The following is a 12,981-nucleotide window of genomic DNA, read 5'->3' as shown; positions in this document are numbered from 1 at the left end:
AAAACTAGAGATACTTGACATGAAACGTTCACAGATTTCGAATCTTACGCACAGCATGACTATGTGAGTAAGGCACTCAATTCATATTCCACAGATTCGTAACACCAAATATGTTCCCACTTTCAGCCTTAGGGGCGTTATAAGTTTCCATCAATTCCACTATTCGTTGGTTAAGAGTAGCCCAGCTTTTTCTTTTACACTGTAATGCATGTTATTAAAACCATTAATTAATTATTGTAAGAGCAAGTATAGATATATTTTACTTTACAATAATGCAATATTTTATGTTTCCTACGAAGGATTTTTAGAAGGTTCTAAGAACGAAATAATAATTCCTTTTTTTTGTTAAATAACTGTTTAAAAATACGCTCACAAATAATACTGTAATAGAACAATATCTTTAAGTACCACTGAAACATCAATATTGTAAATATTGTGAATAATAAAGCTCGTAAATTCCATCTTTCAAATCACAGGAACAACAGCATAAGAAACTAATGATAAAACATTATCGTTAACATACGGAGTTTGGTTAATGACAAAATAAATCTACTTGTATACATAATATTGTCCAACATCTACATCTCACCAAGTCTGTTTCAGTGTTCTATTAAACACTGCTATAACAACTCCGCCCAGATTGCTCTACAGACTTCATACTCTCCATGACCAGTAATAAAAGTGTCTAGGTGACGTCATACGGACGTCAATCTTGCATTCTCCACTAACTGAGTTCTCTATAAAAGAAGTCAGCCTATCATATCTGGTAGTCAGTCAACAGCACTGAACGAGTCCCACCAGCTATTTCAAGAACCTACCTGACAGAAGAGTAGAATTTTCAGCTGAGTCCCTGCATCACTCTAGAGGTAAATTCACATCTTTTAACTCATATACACAACCAAATCTGTACTTCAGTAAGAACGTGTTATAATTAATAGCTGAAAACATTCATGGTTTGTTTGTTTATTTGAATTCTTAAAGTGGATGGGAAAGTGTTATACCTTTAAAAACATAATATTCTACAGGAAAAAGAAACTAAAATCTACACTAATTTCGTGTCGGTTTAATGTAATCATTCATGAATGTCATATAGTTCCATAATATTTGACTTATACTTTTTACCTAGTTAGAGTAACTTTCACATTTTAATCTGTATGTGTAAATGTGCTTTTTGATTGTTTTTATGTTTAAGAGGTACGAACAAATTACAAGTAAACTTCTGTTGTACTGTCTAGGACAGAAGAGATTAATATCAGTGAGCATAAAATAATTGTCTGAAAAACTGAAATATACAACACTATTTTTTTAACCTCGGGTGTATGTAGAGTTATATGATATAACGCAATGTGACGCTAATTACCAGATCAATCGTTTGACTAGTACGTCAAATGAACGATCAGTAGTTAGCTGCTATTTGCCTTTCATTAGAGAGATGTAACTTACAACTATCCTTTTAGATAATATTATCACAAGATATGTTGGCGAATGCTGTTCACTTTTTTGTCTCGCTTTTAGACTGTTAATTTAACTATGGATTGATATCAATTTTTTTGTAGCTTTCCGCGAAATTCTAAGTCAAATAATGAAAACATATTACATGGCCATTACAGTCACATGTGCCTTCGATATACAGGTAACAAAGCCTGTTACTTGTAACAGATGTAACATTACATTAAGTGCGAGGATCTTAACTTCAGAGACTATCAGTCTTACTACAATGTAATTTTGTTTATAGTGTTGTTTTCATAGGGTCGTTTGGTTGTGATAATAAAAGAAAGTGGCAGATCAAAAATGGTTGAAAGTTTACGTTAATAAAATTATAAATTCTAGTGATATGTTATCAAATAGACTTAATTTCGTTATTAGCATAGAAAGAAGGCAAACTTACTAGTCTTCAATAGGGCCTTTGTGTTTTTTATTTAAGCTGCGTGTTTGTAATAATAACTTTAGATAAAGTTTGGATACGTTGTTGTAATTCCATATTTCAATATTAATATAAATATGCAACATGTCCATTTAATGAACTATAGATCTAAACAGCATGTCCTCTATATCTTGTGTAGTTTTGGTGTCTTAATTTCTCTGCTATCTGCAGACTTAATTAAAGTTGGACATAATGTGATATACTTTATATAATACCATTATTAACTTATACTTTGTGTCCTTTATTCTTATATAGACACTATGGTCAAAATTTCGGTAATCGTTGATTTCATTATCATGTTTCTCCTGATGTCAGTCTTGTCAGCTTCCTTGCCTCAGTACAGGTTGGTTACAGAATATTCTCGTTATTTTACAGTATAAGTTTCTTGCACATATACCTTAAATTAGTGTTATACTTTACTCTTATTTAATATACTCCAGTTATACTATAGGGTGAGATATCTGATTGTACATACATACATACTTTATATGTCTCATGTACGAAAGCATTGAATTAATAATAACAACTCTATTGAGCCGAAAAGATATTTCATTACACAACATACTTACCTTAAACTATGTAAGTTAGAATTACTTTAGATTTAATTACTAGATTGTGAAGAAAGAACTACAATTAGTTAAATTATCTTTCTTTGATATCACTTTAGATTATTACTTTCTACAACCTTGTTGTCATGTTTGCTTTCGAATTCGTATTTCGTATTCAGCTAAGGAACGTTTATAACTATAGCTATATACAATCCTATTCGTTTAAAAGTGACTAAATAGTGAAAGAGTACTGGTTAATGGCTGCCTTATATTTTCTATTGTAAATATGACGCTATTCAATTTCATTACCAAAATGCACATTGTACATTATAAATAGAAGGTAAATGCTTCAGTCATTTATATTGTTGCATTAACGTTTTCCAGTTGAAGAAATGATAAGTAGTTGGGTGTTATGTAACAGCATTTGGATCTTATACTTGCAATATTACAGTTCATGAGGTCACTTAGAGCCGCGAACTACAGTAAAAATGTAGTTTTATGTGTAGCTGAAAACAACCTTACTTTCCCAAAAGGCGCCAAATATTTGATTACAACATCAATATATCAGGATGTTGTTATACAGAACTAAGTATTTTTAGTTTTTGTAAACTCACTTTTAATTAAGAAGTAGATATTTAGGTGAGCTTTATTCTCTTCCACTAACGATCGGTAAAACATTATCTGTATTGACATAAGAGTGATAGAAATTATTCTGACTGATGTAAACACGTGCTGACTGAGATGTTTTATAAAAATAACGTGTCTTTATGTACGACGTACTTAGTTTATTTGGATTATAGCATAACGGTAAACACGAAGCTTTACATTGAAAACAAGGTTCTTTTTCTGAAATATATATGATTTAAATCATTATGTAAACTAAGGGTTCCTGAGCTACGTTTAAAATTACATTAATGAAATACTTTTAGCTAAAACTATTAATCTCTATTTAACAACAATAGACAAAGTAAATTTCTGTATCACATTTCTTTATTAGTAGAATTACGTATAATAATTTATTAGGTTAGTTTTGAAGTGAGTTTCATGTTCTATGTTCAGTTTCTAAATTATGTAGCCTGAAGACAGAAAAAAATCAAATCGACATCTGGGTAACAACCTTTAAATATTATGAACTACTTCAGCTTTCCAATTATCGATAATTGTCAACTTTCATTCCAAAAATACAATCTATTTTACATATTTATCCAAGAGTGAACCACATCCTTTATTGATATTATAAATTTGAAATAATGATATAAACTCCTGTAACCATTCTTTTTAAAATTTGGAATAGATATATTTCCTTCCAAAGGAGGTGGTGTGAAGATAATACATTAGTTCGAAATGTATGGATTTGTCCTTTTTATAAATTTTCCAAACTTCATAATATGGGTCATATAATGTGAGGCTGAATATTTTTTATCAGTGTATCGTAAATCCTTAATTTGAATCAGAGAAAAAGAGGTAAAATACAGATCGCATGCATAATGTAAAAACAATTTAAAAATAGGATGGCTTTCATCTCATAATTAAAATGTTCGTGATTCCTTTACTTTGGTTACGTTCATTCTGCTCTTCAGCTTCGGGAATTTCTCTGTCTGTTTGAGCCAATTACTACAGCAAATAAAGTAAATATGCTTTTAGCAACATACACAAGAACTATACTGGATAAAATACATTGGTCTGTGATTTGATCCGCAAATAAAGTCGATAAATCTGGAAACATATGTAAATTTAGTTTCTACAGCTTTACAGAGAAATAATGCACTCATTTCTGGTAGAATTATTGGCTATTGTTAAACATCACAAACTAGTAGGTATATGGGTTAGAGAGAACTCAATACAAGTCCTTGAGTATTGGCATATACTCCAAATATCCTACACTTCTTTTTCTTAAGAAAAAAAAGTACTTATTATTCTCGAACAAGGGTACTCTACATCTAGATAAAAAAAATAAGGTTAATTATGAAGTCGTAACTATCTACGTAGAAATTTATTTCTCCATAATAATATTTCTCGATATACTTTGTTTCCTTATGTTCCCGAAACACCAATAATTATGTTATACCATCTCAGGTTCATATCACGAAAATACATTATGATTTTTTTGTAATTTTATCTAGATATATTCTTCAATAAAAAGTTGCATGTTCAAAATGTATCTTTGACTATTCATGTGAGGTAATTCTCTTTCACATTATTGACTAATATGCTTTTAGGTTTCAACGCGCTCTATTGGAAATTGAACATCCTGATGAAGTGAGGCGAGTATTGAACGGAGTAGTGGAGAGTCTGCTCGCTTCTGAAAGCGGTAAAACGTACGTAAAAAACTGTATTTGTTATTTAGTGTTTTGAAATCTCTGTACTTATAATTATTTGATTATAAGAAAAAGTATCTATAAAAAACGAAAAGCCTTAAGAAACTGTTATTGCATTCTATTACTAATAAATATTAAAATATTCGATGAAATTGAAAGAAAAAGGAAGACAGAGGTAAACTAGAGCTAAATATTTCACTGAACAATCATAGCAGCTTTCAGAACGAAGACTTTCTGGTCTACAACTATTTTTCTTTCACTATTCAGTTTAATAAAGAAATATTATTCGGATGTATAAAATATTTTCCTTATACGTGTAAATTGATTTAGGAAATATTTGACTAAAATGTAATGAACTGCAAACATCACACAGTAAATTCACTATTTATCTGTAATACTGTTCTGTTGAACAGTTTTTGTTGTTAAATGTGTTTTCTTATAGTAATCCACATTGGGCTATTTCCTGATTTCAACGAGGGGAATCTAGCCCCTGATTTGTTGTTAAATAAACAATACAACATGTTTTGATTATCTTTTATTCCGATATTATTTAGTGAGAAGCGAGGACTGGACTTAGGATTGTCCCGTGGATTTTCTGGAAGCCAAGCTGCTAAACATCTCATGGGATTAGCTGCTGCCAATTTCGCTGGTGGACCTGGTAGACGGCGTCGCGACGTTAACAATGAAGAATGAATGATAGAATTAGAGCTATTGTTGAATGTCAAGTAATAAATAAAATTAAAAATAAATCGCATTTAAAATGGATGTTCCACATAATAAATGTAATATAGTGTACTTGTAAAAATAAAGTACTTTCTGCACAAAATACGGTTTTCTTTCTTATTTATTTTTTTTGACAGCATCTTTTGTGGTAGATCATATAAGACGTTGATTTTAAGGGTAAGAAATGTCTGGATACATTTATTTAGTTATTGTTTTTGATTTTGTTTTGCTTATTAATCGGTGATCTAAATCTTATATTTGTTTAAATACGAAGCTATGTTTTATTTTAATTAATTATTTACTTACTACCCTCAACAAGTAACGATATACTTTTTGATTTTACGATACAGGTTTTCAATGCTACTGCTATTTCATCTTTTGGTATTGCTTTTTTAATTGGTACAAACAATCATAATTTAAATGACAAACTGAATTACACATAATCTTGAATGCTTTAATACATACTATTTGGTTCTAAATTCGATTATGAAATACATACCAATATTTTGGCTGCAAGAGCTGTATTTACTTACTATGTGTATTGTTGTTGAAATGTTAAACGTGCAGGTAATTGCAAGCACGCTGTTTATTGAACTGTTAGAAATTAAAGTTTGATTAATTTATTAAATGGAAAATACAATTTGAGTAAAATTGCATATACTGATTACCTAATTGCCCTATTACGCAAGGGACTTCCTATATTTGTTACAAATAATATGGAGAAGTCCAGAAAAAGGATGGAAAACTTTAAAGATAATGTTCAACCTTAATAAAATTTGGTTGTTTGTAGATTATTCGAACTTATCTTTTAATATTATTTCAGTAAATAATCTGTCTTTTCTACTTTTGTATTTAGAACACAGAGAATCTACACTCATGACTTTTATTTAAAAATTGTAATTTATTTCAGACCAGTAGCCAAGTATAGGTGATATGATATTGGTATCATTGATGGATTGTACATGATACATTATAATCCATTTTATATGGTATCATGAAGAAATTTAAAAATATGAAAGTTAATTGGATCAAGGTTTTCTTCCTACATGTCTAAGAATTATCAGCAAGAATATGCAACATAATTAAAAAATCTTAGAATGTAGTGTAACATTTTCTACTTGTTCTTAGTTAAATAATATTTTCACATGTATAATAGTTAAAGTGTCAGAAGTTGATGAATGTGAGGTTTATAATACGATTTATGCGTGTAGACGATTTTACACTGGGTCAAAGAACAACAAAATATTCTACAAAAAATATAAATTAACAGAGTCGGTCTTTGTAAAACATTTGTCCTACACATTTAAACATATATATTTGAATAATGTTAAACTGATACCTGAGGTGAAATTAAAATATTAAATAAATATTGTAGAACCTACAAAATTGAAGAACAGATCACAGTGATGAACAGGGACACGGGTTTAGCTTCATAAGAAACGAAGTATGTGGTATTTCTTTAAAATGTTGGCATGGCCTAGCGTGTTAAGGCGTGCGACTCGTAAGCTGAGGGTCGCGGGTTAAGTTCCAGTCGTACCAAACATGCTCGCCTTTTCAGTCGTGGGGGCATTATAAAGTTACGTTTACTCCCACTATTCTTTGGTAAAAGAGTAGCCCAAAAGTTGACGGTGGCTAGTGATGACGAACTGCTTTCCCTCTACTCTTACACCACTAAATTAGGGACGGCTAGCGCAGATAGCCCTATAGTAGAGTTACACGATATTCAAACCAAAGTACTGTCAGTTGTATATCTATGATACTACATCGCATGCTGTAGGTGGATTTTCACCCAAATTGCTATGAATGTTCATTTGTTCCAGAGAACGAATTTAAACAAATTTTCATTTGGTGGTTTTTATGGGCTACTTTTTGACAATTACCTCACTTCTTATTAATGGATGTTCACTAAACTTTGTATGAACTTTCACGGGTCCGTGAGAAGAAACATAAATATTCAGTTTAAATTCTGCGGTTTTTGTCACAACTTTTTTTCTTCTTTTCTTAATTTATTCTACCGGTTTTGTTACTTCAAATATCATTCTTCAGGAAATAGTTTTACTCAGATTCTATAACAAATAACAAACAAGTACCGTTTTAAACTAAAAATTAAAACTATGTTATAAAGTTCATGTACAGATTAATTACAAGTGATCAAAAACAAGTAAAGGTTGAAATAAGAATGAATCATTAGTAAAAGGTAAATCAGAGTTATACCTGTTCAACAAATAAGCCCCTAAGTATAGTTAATTTGTGAAAATATTGAATTATGTTATGTTACTGAAAACAAGTAAAGGATAATTTATCACTATTATCAGAAAAACTTCAGGAATTGGGTACCTTTATGTACTTCCTCAAATATATAAATCAAACGAGGTTAATAAGTTATTGTTCGAATTAAAAAGGAATACATTAATATTAGCAAACCTCAGATATTTGAGAAAGCTCGATTGTGGGTAGAAATTAAATATATTATAAAACATTTAAATCACGTTTTAGACATATTATTAAAATAATTTTATTTCATATTCCTATTGTTATTAAAATAATTTTGAATTTGTTTAGAAGTCGCCATGAAATTAAAGATTTCTAGAAAAGTTCTATTATTTCAGGTGTCATCCCAGTTGCTCTTCTTTGAACCTACAAATAATTGAATGATTCTTTCTTAAAGAAGAAACTTCAAACCTGAACACAGTACAGTAAATAATACCTTACAAGGGATCTATACAGAAAACAATAAAATATACCTTTTTTGTATTCAATATTTCTACCCAATATGCTAAATCAAATCCTAGTAGCTAGCCACAATTAATTAGCTTAAGATATTTCTAAATCACAAAGATCTTTATCTTCAACCACAATATTTAATGATTATAAAAAGATTTAATGATTTCAATTGTAAAAAGGAATATTTGAATTGTGTAAACCTGTATGCATTATCTTGTCTTTTGGATAGATAAACACCATCTGTCATGTTTGAGCTCAATGTATCAAATAATGTAAGTGTCCCTGAAAGTCTACAGTATCAATGATATAGTTAGCCAACTAAAACATCTTTATATCATCTGCACACTTCACTATTTTGTTAGTCATTCCAAAGTCAATATCATTAATATCAATCACAAACAGCAGACGATCCAGCAAAGAGATCTGAGGTACATCATTGTTACTGTGACACAGTTAGATCTAACTACTCTTTGTCTTTTACTCTCAAACAATGTCGGAAAATTTGATAAACAAGACTTTCCATAGTGAACCACGCTGGTTCTTTGACACTATATCAAACTGCTTTAAGCGCATCTTCAACCACACTATTTAAATTACAGGTGTAAGTTTAACTGACATATAATTTCTTGAACAATGTTTATCACCTTCTTTAAACATTGGACAAACATTAACCAACTTTCATTATTCTAATACTCTTCCACAACTCATTGATATATATAAAATATTAACTCGTGGATAACAAAAAGTTTTAATTTATTTTATGACTGTGTCTGAAGAAAGTTAATGTATCTAAGTCAACAGATATCACTATTCAAAGTGAGTGAAAGAAATTTTGCTTTTTTTAATAAATTTTACTATTCTTGTATAGCACCGAAACTTGATATTATACTGTTATAATAGTCGCTCTGTGATGTACTTTACTCGGAGCTACAATGTGGTGTGAGACAAAAAGAGTCATAGTGTCATTGAAATAACTTATTATTAGAACATTTAGTTACAATAACAAATTTTGATACTTTCCATTTTAATTAACACTACTATATTCATTAAATTGAAATATTTGAATACATCCTGTTATTTTAAAGTATTTTATTGAGGTTTTATTGAGAAGCAATTTTTAAAACTTTCGAATATAAGTAACACTAAAGTATTTATTAAGTTTTAATATATCAATATGTATTATTCTTTAAAAGTATCATATTCCAAGACAGGCTTACATCAGAAAAAATTTCTAGTTTAATAGAAATTTTTCACTGTCCAATAAAATGTAAAACATATATATATCTTTAAGATAGATTTGTAGTTGTTTATAGTTTTGAATAAGAAAATATTCCATTAATATTTTTACATTATAATGAATGTTAATAAAAATATTAATTAATAATTAAAAGAGCAAGTTTAGAAATATTTAATTTATACACAAATGCAATATCTTATGTATCATATGAAGGATTTTTAGAAGATTCTAAGAACAAAATAATAATTTCTATTAAATTACGTAAGTGGTTGAAGAATACCCTCACAAGTATAATGCAATAGAACAATATCTTTAAGTACCACTGAAATATCAATATTGTGAATGTTGTTGATAATAAAGCTCGTAAATTCCATATTTCAAATCACAGGAACAATAGCATGAGAAACTAATGGCAAAACATTATCGTTAACATTCAGAGTTTAGTTAATGACCAGATAATTCTACTTGTATACATAATATTGTCCAACATCTACATATAACCACGTCTGTTTCACTGTTTTATTTAACACTGCTATACTAACTCCGCCCAGATTGTTCTACAGACCTTATGCTCTCCATAACCAGAAATAAAAGTGTCCAGGTGACAATATACGGACGTCAATCTTGCATTCTCCACTATCTGAGTTCTCTATAAAAGCAGTGAGCCTATCATATCTGGTAGTCAGTCAACAGCACTGAACGAGTCCCACCAGTAGTCTCAAGATCCTACCTGGTTTAATAGTGGAACTTTCAGCTGAGTCTCTGCTTCACTCGAGAGGTAAATTCACATCTCTTTACTTATACACACTATCAAGTCAGTAGTCAGTAACAACGTGTTATAATCAACACTTGAAAACATACATGGTTTTTTGTTTATTTGAATTTTTTAAAATGGATGGGAAAATGTTCTATTTTTAAAAACGTAATATTCTATATAAAAAAGAAACTAAATCCATATTAATTTCGTGTCGGTTTAATGTAATTATTCATGAATGTAATACTGTTCCGTAATGTTTGACTAATACTTTTTATGTAGTTAGAGTAACTTTCACATTTTAATCTGTATGTATAATTACGCTTTCTAGCTATTTAGGAGCTACTAACAAAGTAGAATAAAACTTCAGTTTTACTCTCTGTGACAGAAGAGATTTATGACGCGCACTATTAGTGAGCAACAAATAACTGTCGGAAAAAAACTGAAAAATACAACATAATTTTTAACCTCCTGGTGTATGTAGAGTTATATCCTGTAACGCAATGTGACGCTGAATACCAGATGAATCGTTCGACTAATACGCCAATTGAATGATCAGTAGTTTGCTGCTATTTGCTGTTCGTTTGGAGTGAATGGCATGTAAGAGTGACATAAATTACAAATATTCCATTGGATAATTTTATCTTAAGATTTGTTGGCGGATGCTCTTCACTTGTTGTCTGGCTTTTAGACTGTAAGTGTAACTATGGATTGATATCTATTTTGTGAAGATTTCCGCAAAATTATAAGACAAATAATGTACAAAATATTACACGGCCATTACAGTCACATATGCCTTCGATATACAGGCAACAAAGCCCATTACATTAAGTGCGAGGATCTCAACTTCAGAGACTATTAGTCATACTAGACTATAATTTTGTTTATAGTGTTGTTTTCATAGGGTCGTTTGGTTGTGATAATAAAAGAAAGTGACAGACCGAAAATGGTTGGAAGTTTGTGTTAATAAAATGATAAATCCTAGTAATGTGTTATCAGATAGACTTAATTTCGTTAATAGCACAGAAAGAAGGCAAACTCACTAGTCTTCAATAGGGTCTTTTGTGTTTTTATTTAAGTTGTGTATTTGTAATAACAATTTGAGATAAAGTTTGGATACGTTGTTGTAACTCCATATTTCAATATTAATATAAACATGAAAAATGTCTATTTAATGAACTATAGATCTAAACAGCATCTCCTCTATATCTTGAGTAGTTTTTGGTATCTTAGTTTCACTGCTATCTGCAGACGTAATCAAAATTGGTCATAATGTGATATACTTTATATAATCTTGTTATTAACTTGTACTTCGTGTTCTTTATTGTTATATAGACACTATGGTCAAGATATCTGTAATCGTTGGTTTCATTATCATGTTTCTCCTGATGTCAGTCCTGGTGGAAGCCGTGTCGGCTTCCTTGCCTTAGTATGGGTAGGTTACAGAATATTCTCATTATTTTGAAGTATAAGTCTCTTATACATATACCTTAAATTAGTGTTATACTTTACTCTTATTTAGTATACTCCAGTTATATTATCGAGTGAGATATACGATTGCATATCTTAGTATGTTATATGTCTTATGTACGGAAGCTTTCAATTATTAATAAGAATCCTATTGAACCGAGAAGATATTTTAATGCAACGTAGTTATATTAAGTTGTATATGATTAGAATTATTTTAGAATCAATTACTAGATTCTGTGGACAGAACTCCTAATAGTTAAATTATCTTTCCTTCATACCAGTTCAGATTATTACTTTCTACAGCCTTGTTGTCATGTTTGACTTCCAATTCATATTTCGCATTCGACTAATGGACGTTTGTAATAATAGCTATATATACTCCTATTCGGTTAAAAGCGACTAAGTAGTGAAAGAGTTCTGGTTAATGGCTGCCTCATATTGTCTATTATTGCAAATATGACGCTATTCAATTTAAATACCAAAATAACTCATGAATAGTTGCAGGTGAGAAAACACATTCTTAAAATTACCTCATTTTAGTATTTTCAACATAGAAGTGTAATTTCAAAAGGATTTGCTCATATCAAATAGAACCCAAACCAATTACTTTTCTTTTAAAAGGGAAACCTGCAAATTCAGATCTCTTGGAATATGAGTTTTTGTTGCTGACTGCCCATTATACATTATAAATAGAAGCTAAAACCTTGAGTCATTTCTATTGTTACGTAAAGACAGGTAACTTCTCGGTCCGGCATGGCCAGGTCCGTTAAGGCGTGCGACTCGTAATCTGAGTGTCTCGGGTTCAAATCCCCGTCGCACCTATCATGTTCCACCATTTTAGTTCAGGGGGCGTTGTAACGTGACGGTCACTCCCATTATTCGTTGGTAAAAGGGTGGCCCAAGAGTTGGCATTGGGTGGTGATGACTAGCTGCCTTCCCTCTTATGTTATACTGATAAATTAAGGACCGGTAGCGCAGATTTCCCTCGAGGAACTTTGCGCGAAATTACAAAAACAACAACAAACAAATAGATGACGTCTTTCAGTGGAAGAAATGATAAATAGGTGGGTGTTATGTAACAGCATTTGGATCTTATATTTGTAATATTACAGTGAATCACATAACTTAGAGCCGCGGACTACAGTAAAAATGTAGTTTTATGCATAGCTGAAAATAACCTCACTTTCTTACGAAGGCACCAAATATTTAATTACAACATCAATATCTCAGGGTGTTGTTATACAGAACTAGGTATTTCTAATTTTTGTAAACTCACTTTTAAT

General features: G+C 30.4%; 1 protein-coding gene across 1 annotated transcript; it reads left to right on the top strand.

The window, feature by feature from the left end:
• Positions 1-789: 789 nt before the first annotated feature.
• LOC143244836 (diuretic hormone class 2-like) lies at positions 790-5,616 on the top strand. Its single transcript, XM_076490274.1, has 4 exons — positions 790-866; positions 2,180-2,267; positions 4,692-4,790; positions 5,345-5,616. The coding sequence occupies exons 2-4, from the start codon at positions 2,185-2,187 to the stop codon at positions 5,481-5,483; spliced, it is 321 nt and encodes a 106-aa protein (XP_076346389.1). The 5' UTR covers positions 790-866; positions 2,180-2,184; the 3' UTR covers positions 5,484-5,616.
• The last annotated feature ends 7,365 nt before the right edge of the window (positions 5,617-12,981 follow it).

This window comes from Tachypleus tridentatus, chromosome 1 (assembly GCF_004210375.1).
Source record: "Tachypleus tridentatus isolate NWPU-2018 chromosome 1, ASM421037v1, whole genome shotgun sequence".
Classification (NCBI taxonomy): domain Eukaryota; kingdom Metazoa; phylum Arthropoda; class Merostomata; order Xiphosura; family Limulidae; genus Tachypleus; species Tachypleus tridentatus.
The sequence above is the reverse complement of the archived record's forward strand: the minus strand, read 5'-3'. Positions and strand labels throughout refer to the sequence as shown.